Consider the following 14039-nt stretch of genomic DNA (forward strand, 5'->3'; position numbering starts at 1 on the left):
ATGCTAGAACATTTTACGTAATTGCTGACTCCGCTGTTAATTTCCTAGACAGCCGACTGCCTCGAGCGATATGATCGATGAACGCGATGAAAGAAAGCTCATGAATTTTACTATGGGGACTATTATCGAGAAACGATTTTAATACTGGGTCTTAATAACATTGTTCCCGCCACAAATTTGATCAATCATAGTCCATTGGATATCCAATGGCGCAATCATGATTTCAACAGGTCATCTTCTTTATTATACCATCATCGTGCCAATGTTTTTTAATTGTTTTGATAATGTAATGTAAAATAATCTAATTGAACAAGACACAGTGTCCTCGTTCCGCTTTGTTTACTCGAAAAATTATATTTCCCTCTCTATTTTCTCTCATTTCTCTCAGCCTGGCCATCATTTTTATCAAATTTTACATGGCTCGCGACGGCAAATTTAATTTTTAATTCGTACAAGCAATTTCGTGCGCAAAGATACGTTTAAATTAGATATTTCTTTCTCTTCTGATCTCAGATAAAAATGGCCAACTGCGTCTTTACTCTCTCGAACTCAGAGGCTACAGGATAAGTTTAAGAAGTCTGTGTTTCTCTCTACAACTTGATAGATTTCATAAGTAGATTATATACCCTATTTGCGATATCCCGCGATCAATAGACAGAGTAAACATGACCTCGCGGCAAGATCGGAAAATTCCGACTATAATCTAACTGGTGAGAACAATAGGGATTTATGTCGCGTTCCACTTTTTTCTCTCGGTGTAAATTTATTGGAGATATGCGAAGAACGGATAGAATGCGCGATAATTTATTGACATCCGGCTGATGTAAAAAACATTATTGCATCTATAATTGGTTTAGCGTTCAGTGATTTTATTTATAGATTAAAAACAGGGATGTGTGTATACGTTACATACAATATTTACGTGCACTTTAACGAAAGCCGGCGGGGGGTTTTATAAAAATATGTAAGTAGATTAAAGTGCGCCGATAACGATATTACGCCTTAGTCACGCCCTTGTTAATGCCTCCTTAATGGACATCATTTTCCGCGGAACAAATCCAATTTATAGTTGCATACAAATTAAAAGCAATATTAATTTTCACGTCACGCGCAAACTTCACGCTAATACTTCTTTAGAGTCTCCACAATGCTTGTTTCGCATTAAAATATTGATGAAAAATGTATTATTATATTTTACAATATATAGAATTTTACCTTTTATGATACAGTTCATTTTAATATTGCACAAAGTACAAAAAGAATTTGTATATACGAGAGAAGAGAATTATAAAGCCGCGTAATTTTTTACAAAAAAGCCCGAATTAAAAAATATATTCAAATATATTAATGAGATAGAAATAAAGTGAAAGAGAGAATAATGAAAAAAAAAAAAAGAAATAAAAAGCTCGCAGAGATGTACAAAATATACATATATATTCGTTATGCGCTCATTATTCGTTACATCAAACAAAATAAACGCTCGATTTCGGTGGATCAATTCCCCAATGTGCTTTTCATTCATACATTTCGTATGTATCTCATACACGCGAATATTAAATTTTATGGCTATAGTATCCGTGCGTGGCGCGTAATAGAAATCGTTCCTCTCTCCGCTAATTTGTATGCGAAACGCGTCTGCAAACGCGTTTGCCATGCGGACTGTCGATTTGCATACAACGGATATTCGCTCGTGCTCAGTTCGGGGGTTCCCGAATTTGCAAACCTCTCCACGTGCCGAACTTCGGGGACCCGAAAGGAGCTTTTTGCATTGTCAATTCCACAGGTACCCACCCCCTTTCTCGTGTGGGTACGCGGGAGTTTCAATATACGCCGAGTGTCATTCGATCGATACTCGAGAGGGGCGAGGAAGACAAATGGAACATGGAGCCCGCGTGGAGGAAAAGCTAAGTGAGAACGCGAAGAAATTAGTTAGGAATTTTTTTTACGAGGAATTTTGACTGGTTAGGACGGAGGATACCTCCTTTTTCCTTCATTCCTCTCGGAATTCTTTAAATTCGTTGAAATGCCAACATATTCGCGCGATGACTGATTGGATCAGATCAGGAGAATATCCTGATGCAAACAAGAGCACGCTCTAGGTCGCTTTAAAATAAAAAAAAAAAAAAAAAATCCACCCTCCTTCTTTCTTCCGACAAGTCTTACCCGATCTTTACAAGAGTAGGATTCATGATTGTCGATGGACACGCGTTAGAGTCATTATCACTATATCCGTGTCAATCATTGCGCTAAGTAGCACACGGCAACAAGATAATATAAATATCAAAGTTCAAGGGGAGATCGCGTCGAAGCGAGGATAAAGCATCGTTAAGGGATCTCGTGGACTGGATACCTTCCCACGAGAGAACCAGACGCGGTGAATAAAGGGGACAAATGGTGAAGGCACATCAGGCGCATTTATCGAGTCAAATGTACATGGCAACCACTAAAGGAACAATGAATCCTAAATATCGTCTCGACATTGATCTCTAGTCATTCGTCCTTCTTTTCGTGTTCTCCGATATTTTTTGCTGACAATATTGCAATCTATCTTTCTACTGTTGGCAAAATTGAGACAGATCAGTTTCTTCGAGTAGACGATTCCACTTATACGATGACGATTTTGAGGAAACTGACACACCACTATATATAGCAAAATATCATTCCAAACCTTCTAAAGCAGTCGGTTATAAATAAGAAAGAAGGAGAGGAGAGAAAGATGGTATTTATATTAGAAAATATTACGGGAGATAATATATCGTAAAACGACTAATGATATAAAAAATCCCACTTTTCTTTCGATTACATGTATATAATAGTAGAAAATAAATTAATAAAAAAATATATTCTTGATGATTGTCCGAGATTATCTTTCTTTCATAATCACAAGAGTACTTTCTGACTTTTCGATTAAAACCGGCCATCTCTCCCCTTCTATCACGACCTATTACATTTCGGCCAGTTGAAAGAATGTCTAAGCTTTAGTGTTGAATTATTTTAGCACAAAGTGTAAGCAACATCGACGTTTATTCAGATGTAGAAACACCGGATGTGCTTCACTTTTGCACCGGATTTTACCATATGCGGTTTCTCTCTTCGCTCGACATAGAGAACTTCTGAGCGCGTAAACTCGCGCGTATTTCTCGTTATATTGTAGGACTTATGGATATGTACCTTTTGCAATGTTTGGTGATAAATGTTTATTAATGTCTTTCAGTTTTGAATTTAGTTATATGTTGTAAAAAAATTCTCGTTTTGATTCACGAACGTGGGCTTAGCGTTTTCGGTGGACGTGAAAATCTGGGATTATCGATAAAGTAAATCGATTAAATACAGTGTGTGTATACACAATGACGAAAGATCCTCTTTTGTTGCATTAGCTATGTTAGCCGCGAAATGGAATCGGGAACGGAGCGATGGAAGATAGCGAATCGGCCAATATCGTCCTAGTAACATACTTGTTCCGTTACTATTTCAATGATTTTATCTCGTGTGTGTCCGTTACATATCTTCCTTTATATCTTTAATTAAAAAAATTGTTTAGCAACTGGCGTGCTTTAATACCACAATTCTAATGTAAGTTTTGCGATAAGCGGCTCTAAATTTTATTTAAATTATTACAATTCGCTCCAAATTGTTTTATACAGTTCTGCGACTCGATAATATAATAACAATTTAATTATATAAAATTATAAATTATATATAAATTATATATAAGAGTAATCAGGCAGCAAAAATTAAATTATTATTACATTATCGAATCGCAGAACTGTATAAAAAAATTCGGAGCGAATTGTAATAATTTAAATAAAATTTGAAACTGTTTATTGCGAAGTCCACATTAGATATATATAGTTATTTATATGTTATATAACTCTCTTATATATTTTTTCATGAGAGAAAAATTAGATATAGTATTTTTTGTATAATTAATGTGACGGACCTAAACTCTCTTGGCGCCCCTTTTTTACTTCTTTCGAAAAGATATACAAAAAGATCTCACGATACGATTCATGGGTGCACGGAAGACTGGTATTCTGTGACAGGAGGTATTTCGATCGTACCTCGTTTCGTGGATATGACGGTCGGCATCGATGTGAGCTGCACGGGATGCCAGCTCTATCAGTGGCAGTGATAGCCCACAACCGAGTCTCGTTCCTCTTCGTGGACCTCGTCGTCGTCGTCGTCGTCTTCGGGACGAGCCACTAACCTGGTAGTCATCTCCACCGCGACGACGGCCAGTCCGTCATCGTCCAACAACCGACGTATGTATGATCTAAAGGCACACAATAGAGCATTCGTTTTCCCCTCTAAACGTTGCTAAATAAGGTTTATCGATTGATACTGTAACGGGTTGCTTAATATAACACGTGTGAAGTGTCATAGTTATTTTTAGACATAGGTTTGACGATCATTTTGCTTTTTGGAAATATCAGATCGGTAATCGTTATTGTAATATCCACATAAAAATGAACAATGTGATTGATTGTCCGTAACTATAAACTACCTCCGGACACCCGACACGATTGAACTATTGTTTGCCTACGGTCAGATGTCCAAGTGACGTAAATCTCGCGAATGTTACATCGATTGTGCTTTACAAACGGTTTCATATAGAGTGATATTTTTTACATTCGATAATTTACTCGAATTCAATTGGACATTTTTCTATGAAATAAAAAAAAGTCACTTTTATACAAGATCGGGTGGGTTTGTCATAACAGTATTGTACATGTGCGCAGAGGAAGATCCATTATTGAGAGGATTTCTGCGACGGATAAGAAGCAGGTTTCTTTAATTATAAAGATGATTTGCTTACGCAAGATTTTATCTACTTAGTAAACATAAAGTAGGTTACCGCTCATTTAATTCTACAGAACTTTAAGTTCGACATCTACAATAGCATTGCTGGCTAACGTGAAAAAGTTTTTACCGCAACCGAGAACAAAAGTTTCACTAGTGCTTGAAGCGTTAAACCCTATAATGACAATTTCTTGTTCGCTTATGAAGTTAGAATCAACTTTTTACTACGAGCAGAGCTAAAATGGCCGTTCGCAATATGCTCGGCTCGCATCTTTAGTATAGTTCTGAGTATTTTTAACAAAGGAAGAGAAAGAGAAAGGCGCAGAGGGTGGGATTCGTTGTATAGAGATTGATATATATATTTAATTTTTCTCTATTCAATGAAAATGATTGCTCATACTTTCATTTAAAAACTAGAATTAATATATTTAAGAATAATAAAATGTATTCTTTCCTGGCACAACATATACATATACACAGAAAATGTGTATGCACATGATTTAATATATGAGAATATTAATAAATTTATTGTACATAAATTGCTGTGCAATATGTAGAAAAAAAATTTTGTTCTTACACAAATTAACGTAATTTTTTATAACATTTCAGTTAAGAAAATGTGGATGAAAAAAGTATATCTGCAAGTATCGAGCATTATTTTCTATTGATAGAAATAACGCGAATTAGTAACTGACCGAGATTACACGTGTTCGTAAATATAACACAATGTCGCACACATGTTGCTGCATCAAAGTTTAACCAAGTCACAGAGTGACAAACATGCTGTTGTCTGTTATTACAGTTATCATACAGTACATGTTGTTAAAATGGTTATCTCTGAATGCGCTCACGAAGCTATGACATCGATTTAGGAAAGCGATTCTGCCGAAAGACATTATGTTTGGTCTGTATTCCTTGTATGGACTCCATTCGCATGCATTGCATTTTACATGGATACTCTTCCATCTCTATTTATAAAAGATCATAACTTTCATACACGCGTTACGTCAGCTATAAACTTCCCGTATAGAATGTTATAAATTGAAAAGCACGAGTTTATATAAAATGCAAAATGTAAAATTTCTCGTCGATATATGCAATTAGCGTTTATCCTTTTTTCAAAACATCAACGCAGAATAGGCTTAATTCAGCAAAATAGGCGCGACGGCTCGGTAAGCTCGAATATACGAGGCACGGCTGAAATGGCATCGAAAATTTTCGTGTCGCGGCAGAAATTGCATTCCACCCTCTCCCCCCTGTCCCTCCACCCTTCTCGATCTGCGATCTTCCGCGGCCATTTCAATTTCGCGGGTATTCCCCGCTCCGGGGGAGATACGATCGATTGAATACGCGTCATAGAAAAATAGCAGCATGCGATTCACAAATTTTCCCATCCGAGCGGTCCGACATTTCGTTACAAGTGCGGACAAGTTGTGTCGGATTTAGGAATGTCCCTTTGTACATCCGGATTAACGTTTGTTGATAATTTCACGAACGAAAATGGCGACACGTTAAGAAGCCAAAATCCTGGATATAAAATGGATTCAGGTGACAGACATTTAATATCTCCCCCAGAGACAGCGCAAAAAAGGCCAAGAGACATCTTGAAGACGTCTTTAAGTCGTTTTTCAAACGTGTTCTTTAGGGACTCACATACTGCATGGATTTTCTACTATATTTACATTTTTATACATATTTTAAAATTTACTGGAATTAGCTTATGTAAATAACAAAATAAATTACGATAAATAATTAAAATTTTTAATGTCCATGTGTGTTAACACGGATCGAAGAGCAACGTCAATTCTGTCATTCGTTTATTAGTTCTTCTACGTGATCTTTCGAGATTCTTTATTTTCCATGATATTGCTGTAGCGATCTCTGCACAAGAAAATGTATGTAAACTACGTGCTGCACATTCGCTGTACCCATCAGCGAAGTTTAATAAAACATATGCATAACTCCGTAGGTATTACGAATTGATACTTGAACGTATATATTCACGTTCACAGTGATAGGAAGATGACGATGATATGCAATCACGGCAATCCGATGTTACAAATATATTAAAATCCGGTTATGGCTTCGTAGAAGTCGGCGATAAAGTGTAATAAAAGAAGCGATATATATATATATATATATACGAAGGTTGGAATCTGTCGCGTAAAACTCTTCACATAGAAATCGCCTTTCAATCGTGTACCAACGATGATCTTAAAAAGCGTTTCATCCGATGAGCGACTCTTTCGTAATCATTTCATTTGACGATAAAACGTAGAAAGATTGGAAAAGAAGGAGGTGAGGTAAATGAAAACTTGATCAATTTGACGATAAATTTAGAATCAATTTATTTAACGAAAACCTTGTGGTATAGACGAGCAAAGTTTTATTATTCAATATTTCGAAAATTGAATATAAATAAAAATTTTTTCAGTCCAGTTAAAAAGTTTAATTAAACTTAACCGAGGAATAAAATTATTTATTTGTCAATGCTTGATTCTCTTTCAACTTTCAACTTTAATTAACTGTAATTAATGTGCTCTGTTAAAATATAATTTTTCTTGCAATTAGTGTATCTACTATGAAAAGATGATATTTTGAAAAATATCAAAGAATATTCCTTGTTATTTTAACATACTCTCGCGCATACGAATGCGTATATATGCATAGTTATATTCTTCATTCTTATTTCTTATTATTTTTTTCCATCTTTCTTTGTCGACGCTGATGCACACAATTTTACAATTATATTTCATACCTATTCAATTGCTAATAACCGAGATGTTACTATTATATTTTACGCATCAGACCTTTCTTAATAAATTTTACAGAGGGAAACAATGTTTGTATAGGATGTCGAGATGATCCCACCAAATGACTATCATCTGTCTTCCCGAAAAGTAAATCACCATATCATTTTCTCTCAGATGATGACATAATCTATGTCGTTACATTAAATTATGTCATTTACAAGAAATCTTGATGAATATTAAATATTAATTATTATTTTCGGCTTTTTTTCAAAATTATTAAACTAATTATATATTTATGTCACGGCGAGAAGATTCTCGACTGACGTGATAGAATCTCACTCGGACGAGAGATACATGTCAATCATCTTGGCATAGATAATAAAATTCATATTTCGTCAGTGCAAATATCTATATTAAATCTTTTTTAACCAATAAATTCCTTGCCGCCCACAATAAATTCCAATAATCTGTTTTCTCTCAATAAAAATTTTAAAAGCAGTTTAATATCTATTTACTTTTAAATAAGCGTTTAAAAGATTTATTTGGCAAAGGATACATAATATCGTGGAAATAAGTAATATTAAACGCGAGCTATTAATTTCATAAATTTCTCTTGTACATACACGCGGATTGAGGAAATATTGTCGTTTATTAATGCTCTCAGCTGTCTTTATATATACATATAATGAGATAAAAAATTTTTTTTTTTTAAAACGTCCTTGCGACCAGATATCTCGGAATATGAACTTATTGCACGGTTATTGGATAAAAATGAGCCGGAGGTCGATTGAAGGAAAAATCCTGAGAGCTGTAGCAAGATGGAATTGTATTGTATTATAGTATTTATTGTAAAAGAGAGAATCTTTTGTTCTGAAAAATTGAGATCTCTTCGAAAATTAAAAAAAAAATCATACTTAGCCATTATCGGTTGTAAGGTAGGATATATTTCTCTGTTTTTATTTCACGTGATAATATTTATTTACTAAATAAAAAATCTTTGATATGATAATGTGAAAGCACTAAAGTGTATTAATGCTCGTAATATTTTGGTATTATTTTGAAACTAAGTTTATATAGATAGAGTGTTTTCCATCTTAAATTTATTTATTTTTTTTATCAAAGAACATTCTTATTTATATTCTTTTAGCAAAGATTTTAAATGACACTTATTATGTAAATAATTATCAGAGACTATTCGCTAAGTTTCTTAATAATAATAATCAATTAATAATCTTTAACAATAATATTATAGTATTTATTGTGAAAGAATCTTTTGTTCTAAAAATTGAGATCTTTTCAAAAATAAAAAATTGTATACTTGGGTATTATCGATTTGTAGATATCTATTTCTCTTCTTTTTTATTTCACGTGATAAAATATTCAATTTAATCAGCGTTGAGACATACCTTTTGCTATTCCTCACGATGCTCCGCCAGATTGTTGTCTCATCGTTCGACGGTATCTCCCGATACCGATTCGCACAGATGGCCTTGCACGCAAGCACCTGGCACGAAGGGTGGACAACTCGAGCGATTCGAGGAGACACTCAGCCACGGGTATCACCGCACGAAAGATACCTTTGAGTTCCCCGTATTTTTTCTTCTCCTTCTTCTTCTTCTCCTTCGATCAAACACACACACGCGCGCACACGCGACCACCCGGCCTCGTCCTTCAGGAAACGGTACCGTACCAGGGGCACAGGGTTGTACCACCCTCGGTACCGGGTCTTCTCGAGGCTCTACTGCCGGAAATCTCTTTCCACGTCGTTGGGGTCACATACATGCCACAGAAGAGATCGGTGATGGATGCCGACTCGAAATGATGACCTCCTGCGACGACATCAGCGAAGATGGCGAGTCTTCTCTCGTGACGCGTTTCGCCGGGGACACTTATGCTCCGATGACATAATTGGTGCTCTCGCCAGTGATTTCCTTCGTCGAGAGGAACGGAATCTCTCGTATAATGCGTAAACTTAAACGGAAGTACGTGGCGTTTGGCTCGAGCGGACGCATCGTCGGAGGAGGTTCCCTCCTGAAGGCGGACTTGAAGTCAACAGACTCGAGCCTCGCCGACCCCGCCGAGGAAATATGGATCCTCGCGGGTGTCCATATCCCCGCAGTCTCTCGTCATGCCACCCCCGTTCCTCCTCGACCTCAGGACGCTCTTCTTCTGGCTCTTCGTCGAGTTCGCCGGACCCGCGTTACCAGAATCATGCTTCCATTCTACGCGCGTTTCTCAGTCGCCGTTGATTATTTTCCTTCCGAAACATACACGACCGTACGACTTGAGCGACTTGTCCGTAAATCAGCTCCTGCTCGCATCCTTTGTCGGGAACAGACACGCGTCTCTCATACTTTCTGTGCCAGTTAACTTTGCCGTGTGTCTTTGAGTTGGCTCTCGCAGCGAAATATCAATACTCTCGGTAACGGAACGAGCCGAACTGAAGGAGGTAGAACCGGAGCTGAAAAGCAGAATCTCGCCGTTTGATCGCACTCAATACTTGTCACTTGGAAATCACTTTTATGGTTCACCCCGTCTTGCTTGCCGAACACTCGATATTTTCACTCCATATTTTTTTCCTCACCTTTGTTTACATAGTGACGCGAAGAAAACGAGAGAAAAGATCGTAATAATCTATTTTTTTTTATCGAAAAAATTATTCCTCTGTTACTTCTTCGAGTAATGATGTATCATCGCTGAGAAAATATATTTAAACAACTAAAGCGCGAGTCGAAGGAAAAAAAAGCAAAGCGGTACGTAGATCGAGAAAGAAGAAATAAGAAAGGAGAGAGGAAAGATGATGAGTACGTGTGCATATCGATCTTTTCGAAGAATGTTTCATTATTCGGCAGCATCGAAGAGAGCACTCTGAGGAATTTCGTCCATTATATACAGACCGGAAATTTCTAATAAATTCTCTCCAGTTTCCTTCTCTTTATTGCACCAAACGAACCACACGGATCATGAATTACTGATGCGTTTGCATATCGACGTGCGCGAAACGAAACGTTGTGTATATTTTTGGAAACGCCCGCTATTGCGTGCAGAACTCTTGCCGCACAATGGAATACTTAAGCGAGTGTGTAAGTCACCTCGCATATAGCACCTCGTAGTTATTTAAATTCCTACTACGTTTTCTTTCGACGATGTGTATACCTTTGATTATATATCCCGCACTTTCATGTCTGATAGTCCGATAATGTCTATAAGATAAAGATTACCCTTGCGGTAAATAACTGGTTGAACTAGTTGCTGGATTATGCCAGCAATTGATGTTCTCCCTTATATAATATGCATTCCGTAGGATAAAGAAACCTCGAGAATATCAAGAGTGTACATACATATATACTCTACTTGAGGAATTAAGTTTTGTCAAGCTTGCGATATAAGAACGAAGTTGTGCAAGTCGAAGCGGGGTCTCTTTCGCTCGCGAAGAACCGAACGGAAATACGCGAAAGAAAGAGGGATGGGGGTGTGAAATTTTACACGTTTCGACGTCAAGTCGCGGACAAGCTGGCGAAAGCAACTGTCACGGTTTGTGTATAACGAACAACTGGCGAGAGCTTTCCATCAATTCCGGCCTGTCGGCTGTTGGAAATAAACGCGCAAATATTCGCTTGTATTTTTCGACGGATGAAAATAGGGGCCAAAAGAGCGAAGGATCGGCGGATGTGTAAAGGCGCGAACATCCAGGACTGGATTGTTTTACAATACAGCCATTTGTATAGATTATCGGCGGCCACGGATATGCAATCACGTATATGTATATACGATATTATATCGATCGATTAGGGATTAAAACGAAATATTACGCATAATTACGATTTTCAGACTCTGAAAGAGAGAGGATCCCGACTTCTCTAATTATCTCTGATAATCTCTAATAATCTCTATTTTTTCGGAATAATTTTCTTATATTTCTAAACGCAAAAGAGAAGAAAAAACAAAGTTACTTAAAATATTCTTAATATCTCGTCCCTTAATAAAGAAAAAGATAGAAATTGTTATTCTTTTCTCTTGTTTTCTCTACTCTATTTTAAAATATTAATTTATGATGATTTATATTGATATCAAAATCCGTCATTCAAATCAATGTAATTCTCTTTTCTCTTCTTCGTTTCTTCGCTTCTTTATATGTTTATCTTCATTTACCATTATTGTTTGCTGATTTCGATTAGGTCAATGTTCCGCTGTAAATTCTTTTCTTTTCAAAGATCACGCGAAGAAATATGGGAGTCTGATCTTCTCTTTGCTTTCTATTCTTTACCACCTTGATTTCTTTTCGATAATATTCGCAATCTTCACGATTCGCACAAAAAGCTTTTCTCTTCTATTTCAAATTTTTTTTGTGACGAAACGAGATTATTCACGTTGCATCTTATATAAGATATTTGCACCTCGCTCTAGATCTGGGAGAAAACACAGACTGTTACATCTCAAGATTTCGCTCGAGATACTCCGATCTTTCGGATATTATTGATGTTCATTTCCTCTTTCTCTCTCTCTCTCTCTCTCTTTCTCTGCCCCCGTTTTTCAAATATTATCTCTCTTCCCCATCGCGCGCGTACCCTTACTTTGAAATCATTCTCCCACTCTAAATATTAATCACATAAATTTTTCCGATTTTTATCACAACCCTCCCTCATCACTCGTACGGTTTATTCCCCTTCGCCTCGCTATTTCGCGCACTCATATCGCGGTAAAAATGCACAAAATGCATATACCCTCCGCATTCCCTCTTACCCCCTTTCTTTCTCGATTATCATCATCCCCTCCGCCATATCGCCCACCACCGATTTTATTCGCCAGCGGACGAGCCTGCTATCCTCGCGGCGACGAGCAAAGCCGAAATGGAGACAGACGAGAGCAGAGAGGAGAGAGAGAAAGAGAGAGAGAAAGAGAAAGAGAGAGAGAAAGAGAAAGAGAAAGAGAAAGAGAAAGAGAGAGAGGCGAAGCAAAGCGAGAAAGAAACGCGCGCACACCTACACTTTACATATTCACGTACGCACATCAACGAGAGAAGATACAGAGCAAAAGAGAGGCAGGGAGAGTGTGTGAGAGAGCGTGTGTGCGAGAGAGAGACGGAGAGAAGAGAGAGATCCACTCGCAAGAAGTGTGCTTACGGCACGAAGTCGCGCGCTCCACTGAGCTATCAGCGGGCATGCGTCCGCGTAGTAACCGGTAGCCCGCTACGGGCTTTCCCCGTCGTTTTTCCAACCCCCGCGCGTCTTCGCGGCGCGGCCACCTCTTCCGAGAGCAGCAGCCGCCGCTTCCTCCCTTCAGCCCCTTTTCGCCGTCACCACCACCCCCGTGCTTCGAACCCGCGTCCGCCGGAGCGTGCGCGCGCGTTCACCTGCGTGCGGGATGCAACAGATGCACCGGACGCGGAGTCCCCGACCCGGGGGCGCGGTGCACGTATGTATGTATGTATGTATGTATGCCTTGCCTGCCTGCCTGCCTGCATGCTCTGCACAGTTACGGAACGGTCGAGAGCCCGTTACACAATCGAACGTAACGAGGAATAAAAAAAAAAATAAAGAGAGACGGGGGAGGGACATCGATTTATCGTGTAGCTCGGTTATCTTTAGAAGATAGCGAACCGCGTCAGAGTCGCTGCCTCCACGTTCGTACTCTCTCGCTGTTGTGTCAGAAATTGACTCTTTCGTCTATTTCTCCCTGTCTCTTGGAAAAATTACCAGCGTCATTAAATAATTTTCCTCTCCCTCCCTTTCTCTTGGAGAAATAATTAGTGTCATTAAATGCAGATATATATATAATTTTCGCGTATTATTTATACAAACTTCTGATATACTTGAGATATTGCTATGATATATTCATAAATTGTTATATGAAGTTTGCTATGGAGTGCATTAATATAATGCACACACATACATATATATTATATATAATATACAATATATATATATATATATATATATATATATAAGCCTTATTGTGTTTATCAAATATTAATTGCATATCAATTTCCGTCAACGAAAACGTTACTGATAATCAGGTAACATTTAATAAATAATAAGGCACTATGTTATTTTTGTTGCAATAAATTGTGTATAATTACACATTGTAATCATAATTACACTCACGAAATCAGTATGAGTTTTATTATTCCACATAATGTAAATATTTTTTGATAAACCTAACGAAGTACCTAACGAAACAATTATATATATAACAGAGAAAAAAATTTAATATTCTTACATATTTTCTGATTCTGAATAATAACTCGCAGATGGATATCTCGATACATTATTTTTTTATTTTCTGAAATATCGATGATACGAGGTGCAATAGTTATGTCATCATGATGTGAATGTAGAACAATGTAATATATTAATTATGATTTATAGCAATGTCTATATACATAAACTATATATTATAAACTTGTCTATATATGAGATACCCAGTTTTCAAAAACTAGGCCAACTTAAAGATATATCTTTTTTTTATTATAATTATAAATAATTA

The 14039-nt window shown here is 37.2% G+C and overlaps 2 protein-coding genes and 1 long non-coding RNA gene across 15 annotated transcripts in view; 1 reads left to right on the top strand and 2 right to left on the bottom strand.

Moving 5' to 3' along the window:
- LOC145941795 (uncharacterized) overlaps positions 1 to 12704 on the bottom strand; it is a 75165-nt gene extending 62461 nt beyond the window's left edge. Inside the window, exons 1-3 of one of the 13 annotated variants that reach the window (XM_083048101.1) lie at positions 12677 to 12704; positions 8960 to 11962; positions 4062 to 4273 (exon numbers count right to left, since the gene is read on the bottom strand). In XM_083048101.1, the coding sequence (XP_082904227.1) occupies positions 4062 to 4089 (28 nt within the window). In that variant the 5' untranslated portion in view covers positions 4090 to 4273; positions 8960 to 11962; positions 12677 to 12704. The other 12 variants (XM_083048100.1, XM_083048108.1, XM_083048107.1 and 9 more) reach the window with 12 other exon arrangements.
- LOC145941778 (uncharacterized) overlaps positions 1 to 14039 on the bottom strand; it is a 186510-nt gene that overhangs the window by 78463 nt on the left and 94008 nt on the right. The window lies entirely within an intron of this gene.
- LOC145941782 (uncharacterized) overlaps positions 1 to 14039 on the top strand; it is a 216563-nt gene that overhangs the window by 71768 nt on the left and 130756 nt on the right. The gene's annotated exons all lie outside the window — the stretch shown is intronic.

The sequence above is a fragment of the Prenolepis imparis genome, unplaced genomic scaffold (genome assembly GCF_030444845.1).
Source record: "Prenolepis imparis isolate NDT839.2.m4 unplaced genomic scaffold, iyPreImpa1.0 SCAF_10, whole genome shotgun sequence".
NCBI classification, from domain to species: Eukaryota; Metazoa; Arthropoda; class Insecta; order Hymenoptera; family Formicidae; genus Prenolepis; species Prenolepis imparis.